We start from the raw sequence: 11,581 nt of genomic DNA, 5'->3' as shown, positions 1-11,581 counted from the left end.
CCTAAAAAAAAAAAAAAAAAAAAAAAAAGAGCACCTTTCCCATTTTTCCCATTTTGGTGTGTGAAATCATTAAAGCATCTCTGCATCTCTCTGGTACCAGAGATAACGGTTTGCATGCTAACAAGTGGGAGAGCAGAGGGAAGGGGGTTAGGAAAAGAAGTGTGGGGAAGCAAGCGTATTGGTTATCAGGAAGGGAGACAAAAGTTGAGGGGCAGAGGGGGCGGCGGCACAATAAACGGGGAGAGAAGAGTAACAAAGGGAAACGCAAAACTGAAAAGAGTTGGTAAAGGTAAAGGGGGAGGGGGAGAGGAATTGACTGTCGGGAGCAGGAAGAAAAATGGAGGAACAAAAGGAGAAGGGTAGGAAGGGAAAGGGGAGGGGAGGGGGAGGGGGAGGGGCAGGGAGGAAGAGGAAGGGAAGGGGATGGGATGGGAGCAGAAACCTCCTCTGAAAGCAATTCAGAAACAACTCTAATATCTGCCTCCTACAGACTTTATAGACACATCGCAGGCGTGAAAGGGTAAAAGACAAACCATTCAATAACTTATCACAAAAATGTTGAACAATTTTCATGTTATGGTCAAAGAGTAGAAATCCTAGTTGTCATAATAAAATTTAAAAAAACAAAAACAAAAACTGGAGTGTTTCTGGGAGAGACAGATGAACAAAAAAAATCCTAAATTAACTGCTGAAAACCAGGAATCCTATCCCAGTTTGGTCAAACAAGCTCTGTCAAAAACAAAACAAAACACTAAGGTTGGATCTCTTCAATTTATGAAACTACTTGTTTGTACATGGAAACAGAGTAAAGAGTTTTTCAATGATTTTTTTTTTCTCCCAGTGTGTTTGTGAGATGAAATACTAGTGAAATGATGTATATACTAATTTTTTTTTTAAATTAAAAAACTAAAACCTAATAGCAACATTTCCCCCTAAGAACTTGAGGGGACATTTGAGGGAGCTCCTGGGGGTGGGGGTGGGGGTGGGATGGAGTGGAGAATATTTACAAGTAACAGTAGGAAATCAATTAATCCTAACAAGAATAAAACTTGTAGAAAGCAAATGAAAATAATTTACTTTTTAGGTAGAAAAATATTGTCTTAAAAATGTAGAGAAACTCAGCTTGAATCAACTTTGTCTGGTTTGACATTCTAACATATTCCTTTCGAAGGAAGACGCTTTGAATACTTAGAAGATATTCTGCTTTCAAGAACAGAATGCTTCTTTACTACCTCCATGTTAAATAATGTTAGGTGTGGATCCCCCTTCTCAGAGTTTGTTTTCCTTGGGGCAACTGCATTTGTCTCCCTTGGAACTGTGCCGTTTCCTACAGCTGAAACCAGGGTCCTCTTTGCCTTCTGTGCTCCAGGGCACCAAACTGCTCATTATTTTTGACCAAATGACTCTGGAGAAAACCAGAAAATGCAACAGCAGCACAAGTATGAAGAAAGGTTTAGATTATTTCACTTCTATGAAAGAGGCTGAGCAGGGGTGGTTTATTAGCAAGATGGATGTGGGAACAAGTATCTTTAAGAAGTTACTAGAATAAAGTATTTCCTGGACTAATTCCGACTCAAAAATAAAATTTAAGGTTTTGTCACACAAACTGACTCAGCAAAACAAATAATTGTTCTTAACCCTCCTCCCACTTGAGTCCTACATTTCCGATTAAAAAACATTCCTTTAAAAAATTTGAAACACTGTTGAGTTTATGATGCTTTGAATGAAGAAACCATTCTTTTCTGCTTATGACTCTTATATTTCATGAGATATCCTAAACACATAATTATCCTTATGTGACAAGAGAAAATGCTGCCTGTCCTTTAAAACTGGGACTAATTTACACTTTCTCAAAGTTTACAGGCATTTAAAAAGAACCACACTTCAAACTGCAGGGAGAAAACACCCCAAGGCAGTAACAACAATAAAACAGGCAAACAACAACAAAAATAAACAACATAGAACTCAGACCAAAAAAACCTCTCAAAATGCCCAGAAACTTTGAAGTCAAAGCTGTCAGGAAATGTTTTATTTTTTTGTTGTATCTCATAGCAACCATGATTATATCCAAATTAACTATGATTTACTAGAAAACACAAAAATATTCTAATATATTTCCCTAACAGCTTTCTAGGTTTTTTTTTTTCCTTTCTCTCTTTTTGTACATGTCCTCTCTTTTATTGAACATAGCAAAATTTTAAGATATAAATCACGGGTAAATGTTAGATTAAATTGCAATGTGTATATTGGTGATTCATCCAAAGCAGTTGATACAAAAGCAGAAAGACTTCTATGAACAAAAATATCTTTCATGCATTATTTCTTCCCTCCTGCACTACTTATAAAAGTTTAAAAAAGTATTACTTATAAAAGTTTTTAAAAGTGGTATCTTATTTGTAGAACAGCAATAAATATTTGTTCCATTAGCCTAAATAAAATACATGGTTACAAAAACTTTGAGGCAACATAGCAAATTGCCATGGTACAGCAGCTAGAAAAACAACGACATTAAAAAAAAAAGAAAATGATTACAGATTGAAAAATGTTGGAACACTTGAAAATAAGTTAAATTTTGTGTTTGTGCAAGGATAGGATTTTTGAATTTTTTTGGGGGGGTTGATTTTTGAATCTTCAAACAGTGGCTTTATTCTTCCAATCTTTTTCCCTTTGCATGTTTAAATTGGAAGAAAACAGACAGAAGTCCATCTTTAAAATGGAATCCACTTTCAGTGTTTCCAAGAAAGAGGAGAGCTGACCAAACACTTATTTGGGAAAGAAATGGAAGAGGAGACCAAAAGCAAGTAATATTAACAGTGAATATTACAGTGACTATAATGAATGTGATTGTTAAATTTTTCCTTCAGATTTTTTTTTTTACACATTCAGTTTTATTTTTACTTTTTGTCCTCCATTTATCTCTCTATCTCTTTATCTTTGGATTTTAAACTCATACACCTGTGAAGATTTATCTTTCCTTAAAAAGAATAGTAGGGAACCCCCCCATGTCTATCTTTAATATCAAAACCAAAGTAAAACATTAATAAAGGGAACTGAAATATCTTCTGTCTTCTCCTACACTGATCTAGGAATGTGAGTTCTAACAAGAAATAAGCCTTCTGACAGGCTCACTTCATTTAGTGTTGGGCACATTCACAGCATCAGGTCATACCATGTAGTTTCTCCAGCCCCCATCTAAAGAGTCATGTCACCGAGGCAAAACTCATGTGGAGGCTTCAAAACTGCCCCTCACCCCGGCAGCCTCTATCTACTCTTGCCTCCTTAAAAACTTTTGCAGTTCCTGACTATCAACGCAGAAGCCCTGTATTGTGGGGGGAGAGGGGGAGGGTGGAGAGAGGATTAGAATTTAGTGAAATAGCTGACTCTAAAAAGAATCAGTGTGAATAGAAATAATTGGTACTTTGTTAATGAAATAATTTTAAAAGATTTAAAAGATAGACTGTGAAAGTACCCTATTCTGAAATTTGTTTCCCTTATATTGCCATTTAAAAAAAAATTTAAAAAACTGATTACTTCCAACTAACTTTAAATTATTTTTCAAATGGAAAGGGAGTCAACTTAAAAGTGAATTGAATTACATTACTATTTGTAAGTTTTTTTGTTTTTTTGTTTTTAAGATGGTAAAGGATGCTTTGCAGTTTACAAGTCTGGGTTGGAGGTTTTTTTTTTTTTTTTTTTTTTTTTGAGGGTTAAGTTGCTTTTGTTTTAGCAATAAAGAAAGTAGTGGTGAGGTTGCCCAGGGAGATTATCTGTTAAGTGTTTTTATCAATCCCCTAAAGATTTAAAGTAAACGAAGCAAACAGCACCTAGTTTTTGGGAGCTGGGATGTCCTGCCAAGGTAGTTTCTTCCTTGTCCCCCAACATAAAAGATTTGGAAAGTTACTATTTATGAAGACCCAAAGAGTGTAACAGACAGCTTCTAAGACCATCTTTTAGCCCTAACAAAAATCCACACATCACTAAGAAAAGTCCCTCCCTACCGGACTTTTAATTTTCTTGAATTTTTTCTCCTAAGTTTGTTTTGCATTCAAAAATGTTTACTGTGAGTGTCTACTATGCGGCAGGCACTGTTTCCAGCTCATTGGCTTAGTTGGTTAAGAACTTCGCTGTGATCAAGAGCTGACAAAACACCAAGTTAGTGGGGGGCTGGGGGAATGTCGGGGAGGGCGTGTGGGGACAGAGACACAGACATTTTCCCATCTTCCTGGACAGAAAATTTTTTTTTTTTTCCTATTAAGCAACTAATAGCTTGTAATATTTAGAGTCCTGTTGCTTCATGGGAAGAAAAATGTCACAAAAACAAAAAACCCGACAAACACGTGGCTGGTTAGAACAAAACGCTGATTCGAGAGAGTGGGTTCTAAAGGTGGTGGAGGGAGACTCAGAAGCCGAGTTAGAAGCCCTCCCCCGCCCCATTTCTTCCCGGCTCTCCGGGAAAACGAGGAGGGGGACAAAGGTGCTGGGTGTTGTGTTTTTAACTCCCGACTTTTCGAATGGTAGGGAATCATCCGGCAGATGGGCGGTGAGCCGAAGTCGGAGTTGGTTTATAGACTCTGCAAACGAAAAAAATAACAATAAAAAAATTCAAGCCATTTATATCGGTGCAGTCAACACGTGTTACGGAGCCGGCCCGGGCCGCAGGCGACTGAGACAATGGGATCGGGACGGGGGAAGGGGAGAGTGACCCCCTTCCTCACCTGCCCTCTCAGACGCGTGCCCCGACAACCCTCCTCCCACTCGCAGATTCGCGCGGCTCAAGGACCATCCCTCTTTCTAGGGGTGTTGTCGCCGGTCCCTTCTCCGCGGTGGCCAGGCAGGGGGCTTCTCCGGGGTCTCCGTGCCACGCTCTTCACCACCCCCTGGCGTCGATCCAGCCTCGGTCGCTGGAAACTCGGTGTCCCCCCGCGTAGAGCCGGGAATCCCGGTACTGAGTGTGCAACGCGTCCCGCGCTCCGCTGCGTGTCCGGGACTCCCAGCGCGCGGCCCCCTCCCCCACCTCACAGACGGGGTGCGACCGCCCACGTGTCGCCCCTTGCCCAGTCCAGTTTTTCCCTCGGGCTCCCGGAGCCGGAGGATCCGGAACGCGTCGGTCCTAGCGGAGGGAAGGGACCTGGGCGGATCCACTTCCCCCTCCCCACGGGGAGGGGTGAGGGCCGCAGCCCCCTCCCCCGCTGCTCGCTTCCTCAAGCGCCGAGCGGAAATTACCCCCTCCCCGCCCCGGGCTGACCTGGGGACGTGGGCGGGGCCTCGGCACTCCCCCTTCCCCCCCCCGGCGGCCTTCCAAAATCCAGCACCCCAAAACTAAGTTCTGAGACCCACACCCTGCGCATGGACCACCGCTCAGTGCATCGCGGGTAGAGCGGACGCAGGCGCACGACGCCACCTGTCCGCTCCTTGCGTGGGGAGGGCGAGGGGGACCTCGGGGCTTAACCCGGTCCCTCCCTTCTGAAGCCATCCCCTCCGGTTCGGGGGCGCTAGGTGGAGCGACCACCCTTCGTCGTTTTTCCCCCCACCCAGATGGTCTTCGGGGGTGCTCTCGAGCCGGGTCGTGCAGGCTTCTCCCCAAGAACGCTGGAGTGTTGTTGTCATCCAGCGGCTGGAATGGGTGCAAGCCAGCTTCTCTCCAGTGGGGATCCCGAAACACGATTTCCTGCGGGTCCCTCGTTCTCAGGCGCCGTCTCCCGTGAACGCAGCTTCCCGGTCCCGCGCTCTCAGGGTCCCTTGGATCAGGACCCGGGAGGCCAGCGAAGTATAGCGGTGCAAGGGGGAAAGACAGTGGCCCCCTACTTAGAAACGTAGAGGAAAGGCGTCTTTCCTTTTAAATAACCGGTTCCTGCGACCCCCTCCTGAAGACCCCAGAGTCCTCAGCTTCTCTTTGTCTGTCTCGGCCGTCCCCCGCCTGTCAGTCGCTAGCAGTTTGCCGGGGTGGGGTGGGCAGCCCAGTCTCCACAAAACGAATAAAAAAATTATCGTACATTTTATTCCTAAGAACTGGGGGGATTTGGGTCGCCACCGCCCTCCCCCCCCTGCAGGTCACGGTAGCAAGATGGGTGGGGGCGGGGCGCCGCTTTAGGGGCCAGGTTCTTGAAAAGGGGGAGGGGGATACGAGAGCTTGGGGGGGGGAACTCTGCCTCCACTTTTCTGGTTTACCCCTGGGGTGCGCCGAGTGCCGCCCCCCAAGATTGGAGACTGTTGGGTTGGTCCGGGTTGGAGGGCCAAGGGCCCCGGTGGCGTCGGGGGTCTTTCCCTGCAGGGTGGGTGGGGGCTGTCACCACGTGGCTTCGCCTTTTTTTTTTTTTTTTTTCCCCCCCTTTTTTTTTTTTTTTTTTTTCCAAGTCGGTTTTATTTAGAGGCGGCGCCAGGGCGGCCGCGGAGAAACGTGACACACCAGCCCGCTCGCAGGGGTTTCGGACCGAAGGGAAGGAGCCGCGCCGCGTCGTCGTCAGCCTCCCTGCACTCGGCGGGCACTTCTCCCGGGCTCACCCGAACTCTCCCGTGACCCCCGCGTGCCCTCAGGCCGCCCACCCGCCCGGAGCTCCGGCCAACTTCAGGGGTGGGGTGCGTAGAAAGTTTGCGGCTCCCGCCGCCCGTCTCCACGCCTCTCGGCCTAGGAGGCTCTCCGCCCGCGCCCGCCCCGCTCGGCCTTGCCTGGGACCGCGTCCTTGCCCCGCCACCGCCACCGCCACCATGAACAAGCTTTACATCGGCAACCTCAACGAGAGCGTGACCCCCGCAGACTTGGAGAAAGTATTCGCGGAGCACAAGATCTCCTACAGCGGCCAGTTCTTGGTCAAATCCGGCTACGCCTTCGTGGATTGCCCCGACGAGCACTGGGCGATGAAGGCCATCGAAACTTTCTCCGGTAAGAGCGCGCGGCCACCTCCCCGGAAAACACACACACGAAATCCCGGAACAACGGGGACCTGCAGCTCCTCTTTCCTTGCCCGCCAACTCTTCCCGGGTCCGGGAGGGCTCGGCCTCCGTCCTCGGTCCCCAGCCTCGCCCGGCCTCCCTCGACGCCTTCTCCCCGCGCAGAGATATTCGGGATTTCCTCACCCCTTCCCCCCAGCCCCAGACGCTCGTGGCGGCTCCTTACCCCCCTCCCCACCGACGGGGCGGGAGCCCCGGTTGGCAACTGGTGGGGGTGGGGGTGTCTCACGAGCACTGGGGTTCGGGTCTAGGCGTGGTTTCTCCGATTCCCCCCCCCCCGCCCCTGGGCAGCCCCCCACGCGCTAAGGCACCCCCAAAGCCCCTGCCCTCCGTCCCGGGCCTTTCCAGGAGGGGGGTTCGCGCACCTCGGCTCTTCCCGCTTTAACTAGGGACTAGCCCTGAGGCAGGACGTGGGAGGAAGGGGCTCCCGCCTCCCGCCCAAGGCCTGGGGCTTGAGCCATTTTGATTTGAAAGTGGGGCGTGAGCCGGGTGGCGCGGCGGCGGCGGCGGCGGGTCGCCATGCTGCTTCCCGAGACGCCGAGGCTGAGCCGAGAGGCGCGCGGCTGCCGCGAGGGACCCTCCCCATCGGGCCGCGCCGCCCCGCACCCCCCGGGGCCCTCCGCTAGCCCCGTGGCCCCGACCCGGCCTGGTCGCCTAAGCTCTTCTCCGTGGCTCTGCGGGGAAATAAAGTTTTAATTCTCTCCTCCCGCCCCACTTCGAGAAACGGGGTCCTGCTTTCCCCTGGCTCCTTCCTTCTACTTCTGGAGCCGCCGAAGCAGCGCGCTCACACAAACGCTCACACCTTTCCCCAATCTGAGCAGTCGGCTCAACCAGGCCACGTGATTAATGGAAATAAAACGAAAAAATGGAAAAAAACAACGAAATTATGGGTTCTACCAAACCTGGAGCAACCTTTCCCCCCACAGGCCTCTGCAGCTGGTGCCTGGATTCCTAGGAGGCCCCAGGAACTCTAGCATTTAGCTAATGTCCCTTACCCACCCTTCCTCCCCATCCCCCCATTTCTTTACACTCATTCATATCTTTTTTTTTTTTTTTTTTTTTTTTTATCTTCAGGGAAAGTCGAACTGCAAGGGAAACGTCTAGAGATTGAACACTCGGTCCCCAAAAAACAAAGGTAGGAAAAGAGTTCCTTTTGGGAAACAGTAATAATATTCAGGGGTCCATAGCGTCTCCAGTGGAACAAACCCATTACTGGCCTTTTCACCCCCCCACCCCCAACTCCGGATGTTGGGGGCTGGGAGAGATTGGCTAAGATCGTGTAATGGTTGTTTTATAGCTTTAGAAGAAACCCAACAACTTGGGATTGGGGTGGGCTAAACGACATTACTTGAAAAATTAAAGAGAAAAAAAAAAATCAATAGAGCAGGAGCTCTGTGGAGTTTTAGTTCGAAGTGTGGGACTGGGACCGTTTTCTGTATGGGAAGTTTAAATATGGAGAGTTCAAACCAACGGTGGTGATTTTTTTTTTTTTTATAACTTACTATCAGGCCTCCTTCCTATGTTTCTCATCTTTTTTTATATCACAATTTGTTAGTAGATTTAAGGGAGTTCTTTTTCTATTGGGGGTGATTAATGAGCAACCTACCCCTATCAGATCTCCTTATGCTGGGCTTATAATTTCTGTTATAGGCATGGATTTTTGTTGCCCCCACACAGACCCTCATCCCCAGTCCCTCGAATCTTATAGTGCCTCATCAACTGGGTTTTCAGTGAATGTGCTTTGGCTCTGCTATCCCTTTCCAACCCCCCCCCCCACCCCCACTCCTTCAGTCCATTGTTACAAGGGACCATCTGGGGTGAGCTTTGTGCTGAGGCTGTGAGCTGGGGCTCTTTGGAGGGTCTAGAACTCCGAGGATGAATGGGTGTGTGTGTGTGTGTGTGTGTGTGTGTGTGTGTGTGTGTGTGAGGGTGTGTGTCCTCTGGTGAGTTCCTTTTACTCTGTATTCTGTCTTTTCTGCAAAATGGGGTACCTCCATCTTTAAAATTTCAGGATGGATTTCCAGTCCCCTGGAATTCTGAAGTGTGCAGTTGAACTCTGGCTGTGGAGTGTTGGGGCAGGGTTTCCACACATCAGACTTTGTGAACGTGTTGACAGTGCAGTTTTGTTTCCTGTCCTTAGTTGGAAGCAGCCCTCAGTACAGTTTTGGTCCCCTCAATCCCTCTTTCAGGTGGGAACTTGGTGTTTTTTTGAAGTTTTTTTTTTTTTTTTTTTTTGGCCCTTCCTAGGTGGGAATCTTGTGGGTGCTGTGCTTTTGGGGGTGGGGTGGGGACATATATTTAAAGAATTTAGAAAGTTTAGCTGGAGATCATGTCTATTGTGGTTTGGATTCAGATTTTTAAGTAACTGAGATATTGTAGATCACCAGTATGGCTTGTGCCTGGGTTTATAGAGTATGTGGTTTGTTGTCAAATGCTTGAGGCTGCTGCTGTTAGAATTAACAGAGGCACTACAATTGGAAGGAGAGAAGCTTTATTTGAAAAAAAAAAATTGGAGATGGGAAGAATACAGTGGAGATCATGAATGTGTGAGTTCAGAGCTGTGTTGCTGGGAGATCTAATAACTGGAATTCTGAACTATGTGGTCACTTTTCCTTTCTGCTCTTGAGGACAGTTTACATTTTAAAGCCAAAGAAGGCAAAAGAGAAACAGCCAAATGTGGTGAAGTGGAACTCAAAACATTTATATTTTAATTTTCATAGTGCCCTGCATTTGTGGATCTCTCTCTTCAAGCCATCTGCTGGCTCTGAAGGCATTTCCGCCCAGGCTCCTTGTCCCCACAAACGCCTTACTCAGGGCTCTTTTGAGTTGGAATAGAGGGGATTTGAGAGATCTTTCTTTCTTTCTTTCTTTCTTTCTTTCTTTCTTTCTTTCTTTCTTTCTTTCTTTCTTTCTCCTTTTTGTTTTTAAATTTCCTCCTTTCACGTCCATAATAAATTAGATTTTTTTTTTGTGGGCTCTCCCCTTTCCTGAAATAATTTTTCTGAACCAAACATTGAATCAATTGTCTGTCCCCCACCCCTCCTGGGCAGTGGTGGTTAAGAAGAGACTATTTCTAGTTTGAACCAGTTTTTGAAGTGCCAGGCTTTAGAACAAGTTTGTTTTCCTTAATGTCAGTTTGTGTTCCTTGAGGAAGCATGTTGTGTTGTTTTCTAGTTCGTGCCTGAACTCACTCCTTCAGTTGTGTTTGTTACTGTCATTTTCAACCCCTTAGACATACAGAAGAGGGTTTAGTCAGGACTAATCTGAGCTAAATGAACTATAGAGGCGTAGGTTTTTCCCCCTGTATGTGTCGTGTTTTCAGTGGCATTTAAAATTAACTCCTGATATACTTCGTGGCTAATGAGTTGTGATTTAAAAGTATTTCTGGATTTGTTTTCCCTTTGAATGTACTTGATAGATGTGATTGATACCTTTCGAAAAACCCAAGAGACTGAGCACCATATTTAAGCTGAAAACAGCGGATAATTTGAATTTTTAATATGAGAGACCTTAAAATTTACAATTACCTTCCCCAGCACTCGTGACCAGTGCTGGGAATTTGGTTAGCAATTTCACCCTTTACTGAGAGTTGTACTCACTGTCAAACGTTGGTAAAAAGGAGGTCCCAAAGCAGTTGAAGAAGTTACGCAGCAGCATTTGTGTTTAGGTGAATTTCCTTCCCAGAGAATAAGGAGTAATGGAGGCAAGGAAGGAGGTGCCTTCACAGACGTGCTGGACTTACTTTTAAAGAGAATGAGACTTCTTATGCCTACCTCCGTTTTTTTTTAGGAGTGTGCCTTAAACCTTGCATATTTACTGTCAACTGGTGTCGTCAAAAGAAAATATTGCTATAAACAGCATATGAAAAGATGTGTATTGCTTTTTTTTTTTTTTTACCCCTAGGCGATCCCAAGTTTGCTGGTTCCTTTAGGCAGGCTGGCAATCGTTCTTTCCTAATGAAGTGGTTTAATACTTTCTCCTAAATTTTCAGTGATTCAAATGAAAACTAGGTCTGTGTTCCAGGGGTGGAAACTCCAAAGAGAGTGTATTCAATCTGATTCCTATTTTGTACGTTTAATTTCTGGACTCGGCACCTTAGAAGCTGTGAATGGCTGTGTTATTTAACGTGGCAGGAAATATTTTCAGTGGATTAAAAATGAGCTGTAGAAGCGTTGAGTAGTTGAGTCACTATGTCTTTTCAAAGCATGTTAAAACCACCTTCAGAAATAGGTTTGCATTTAATCAGAAAGCAAACAGCAGTTTGGAGTTAGGGGCTGAAAATGAAAGGAGAAGAGGTGAGAGGTATGAACCAGCCTGGGCTTTTAAAGCATGTATGTGTTCCCGATTATGAATTAATACCCAAATCCAAAAGGACCTTAACTCAGATAAGACAAAACATCCACACACATAAAAATTACTCATAAACTCAAGTTTGGTGGTGAACACCTTAAGTCCCAGCCCTTGGGAGGCAGAGGCAGGCTGTTCTGCATGAGTTCGAGGCCAGCTAGGGCTACACACATAGACCCCCATCTGGAAAACAAGCTTAAAATGGAAACAGTTCATAACTTTTTTTTGGTAAAAAGGATGTTAGCCTAGGTGTTTTGTTTTTTTTTGTTTGTTTGTTTTTTTTTTT

General features: G+C 46.2%; 1 protein-coding gene across 1 annotated transcript in view; it reads left to right on the top strand.

Moving 5' to 3' along the window:
* The first annotated feature begins 6,693 nt into the window (after positions 1-6,693).
* Positions 6,694-11,581, top strand: part of Igf2bp1 (insulin like growth factor 2 mRNA binding protein 1) — a 40,876-nt gene continuing 35,988 nt past the window's right edge. The window contains exons 1-2 of the mRNA XM_021212336.2: positions 6,694-6,880; positions 8,023-8,083. Coding sequence (XP_021067995.2) covers positions 6,706-6,880; positions 8,023-8,083 — 236 coding nt within the window. The 5' untranslated portion in view covers positions 6,694-6,705. The remainder of the gene's footprint in view (positions 6,881-8,022; positions 8,084-11,581) is intronic.

Source organism: Mus pahari, chromosome 14 (genome assembly GCF_900095145.1).
Source record: "Mus pahari chromosome 14, PAHARI_EIJ_v1.1, whole genome shotgun sequence".
Classification (NCBI taxonomy): domain Eukaryota; kingdom Metazoa; phylum Chordata; class Mammalia; order Rodentia; family Muridae; genus Mus; species Mus pahari.
The sequence above is the reverse complement of the archived record's forward strand: the minus strand, read 5'-3'. Positions and strand labels throughout refer to the sequence as shown.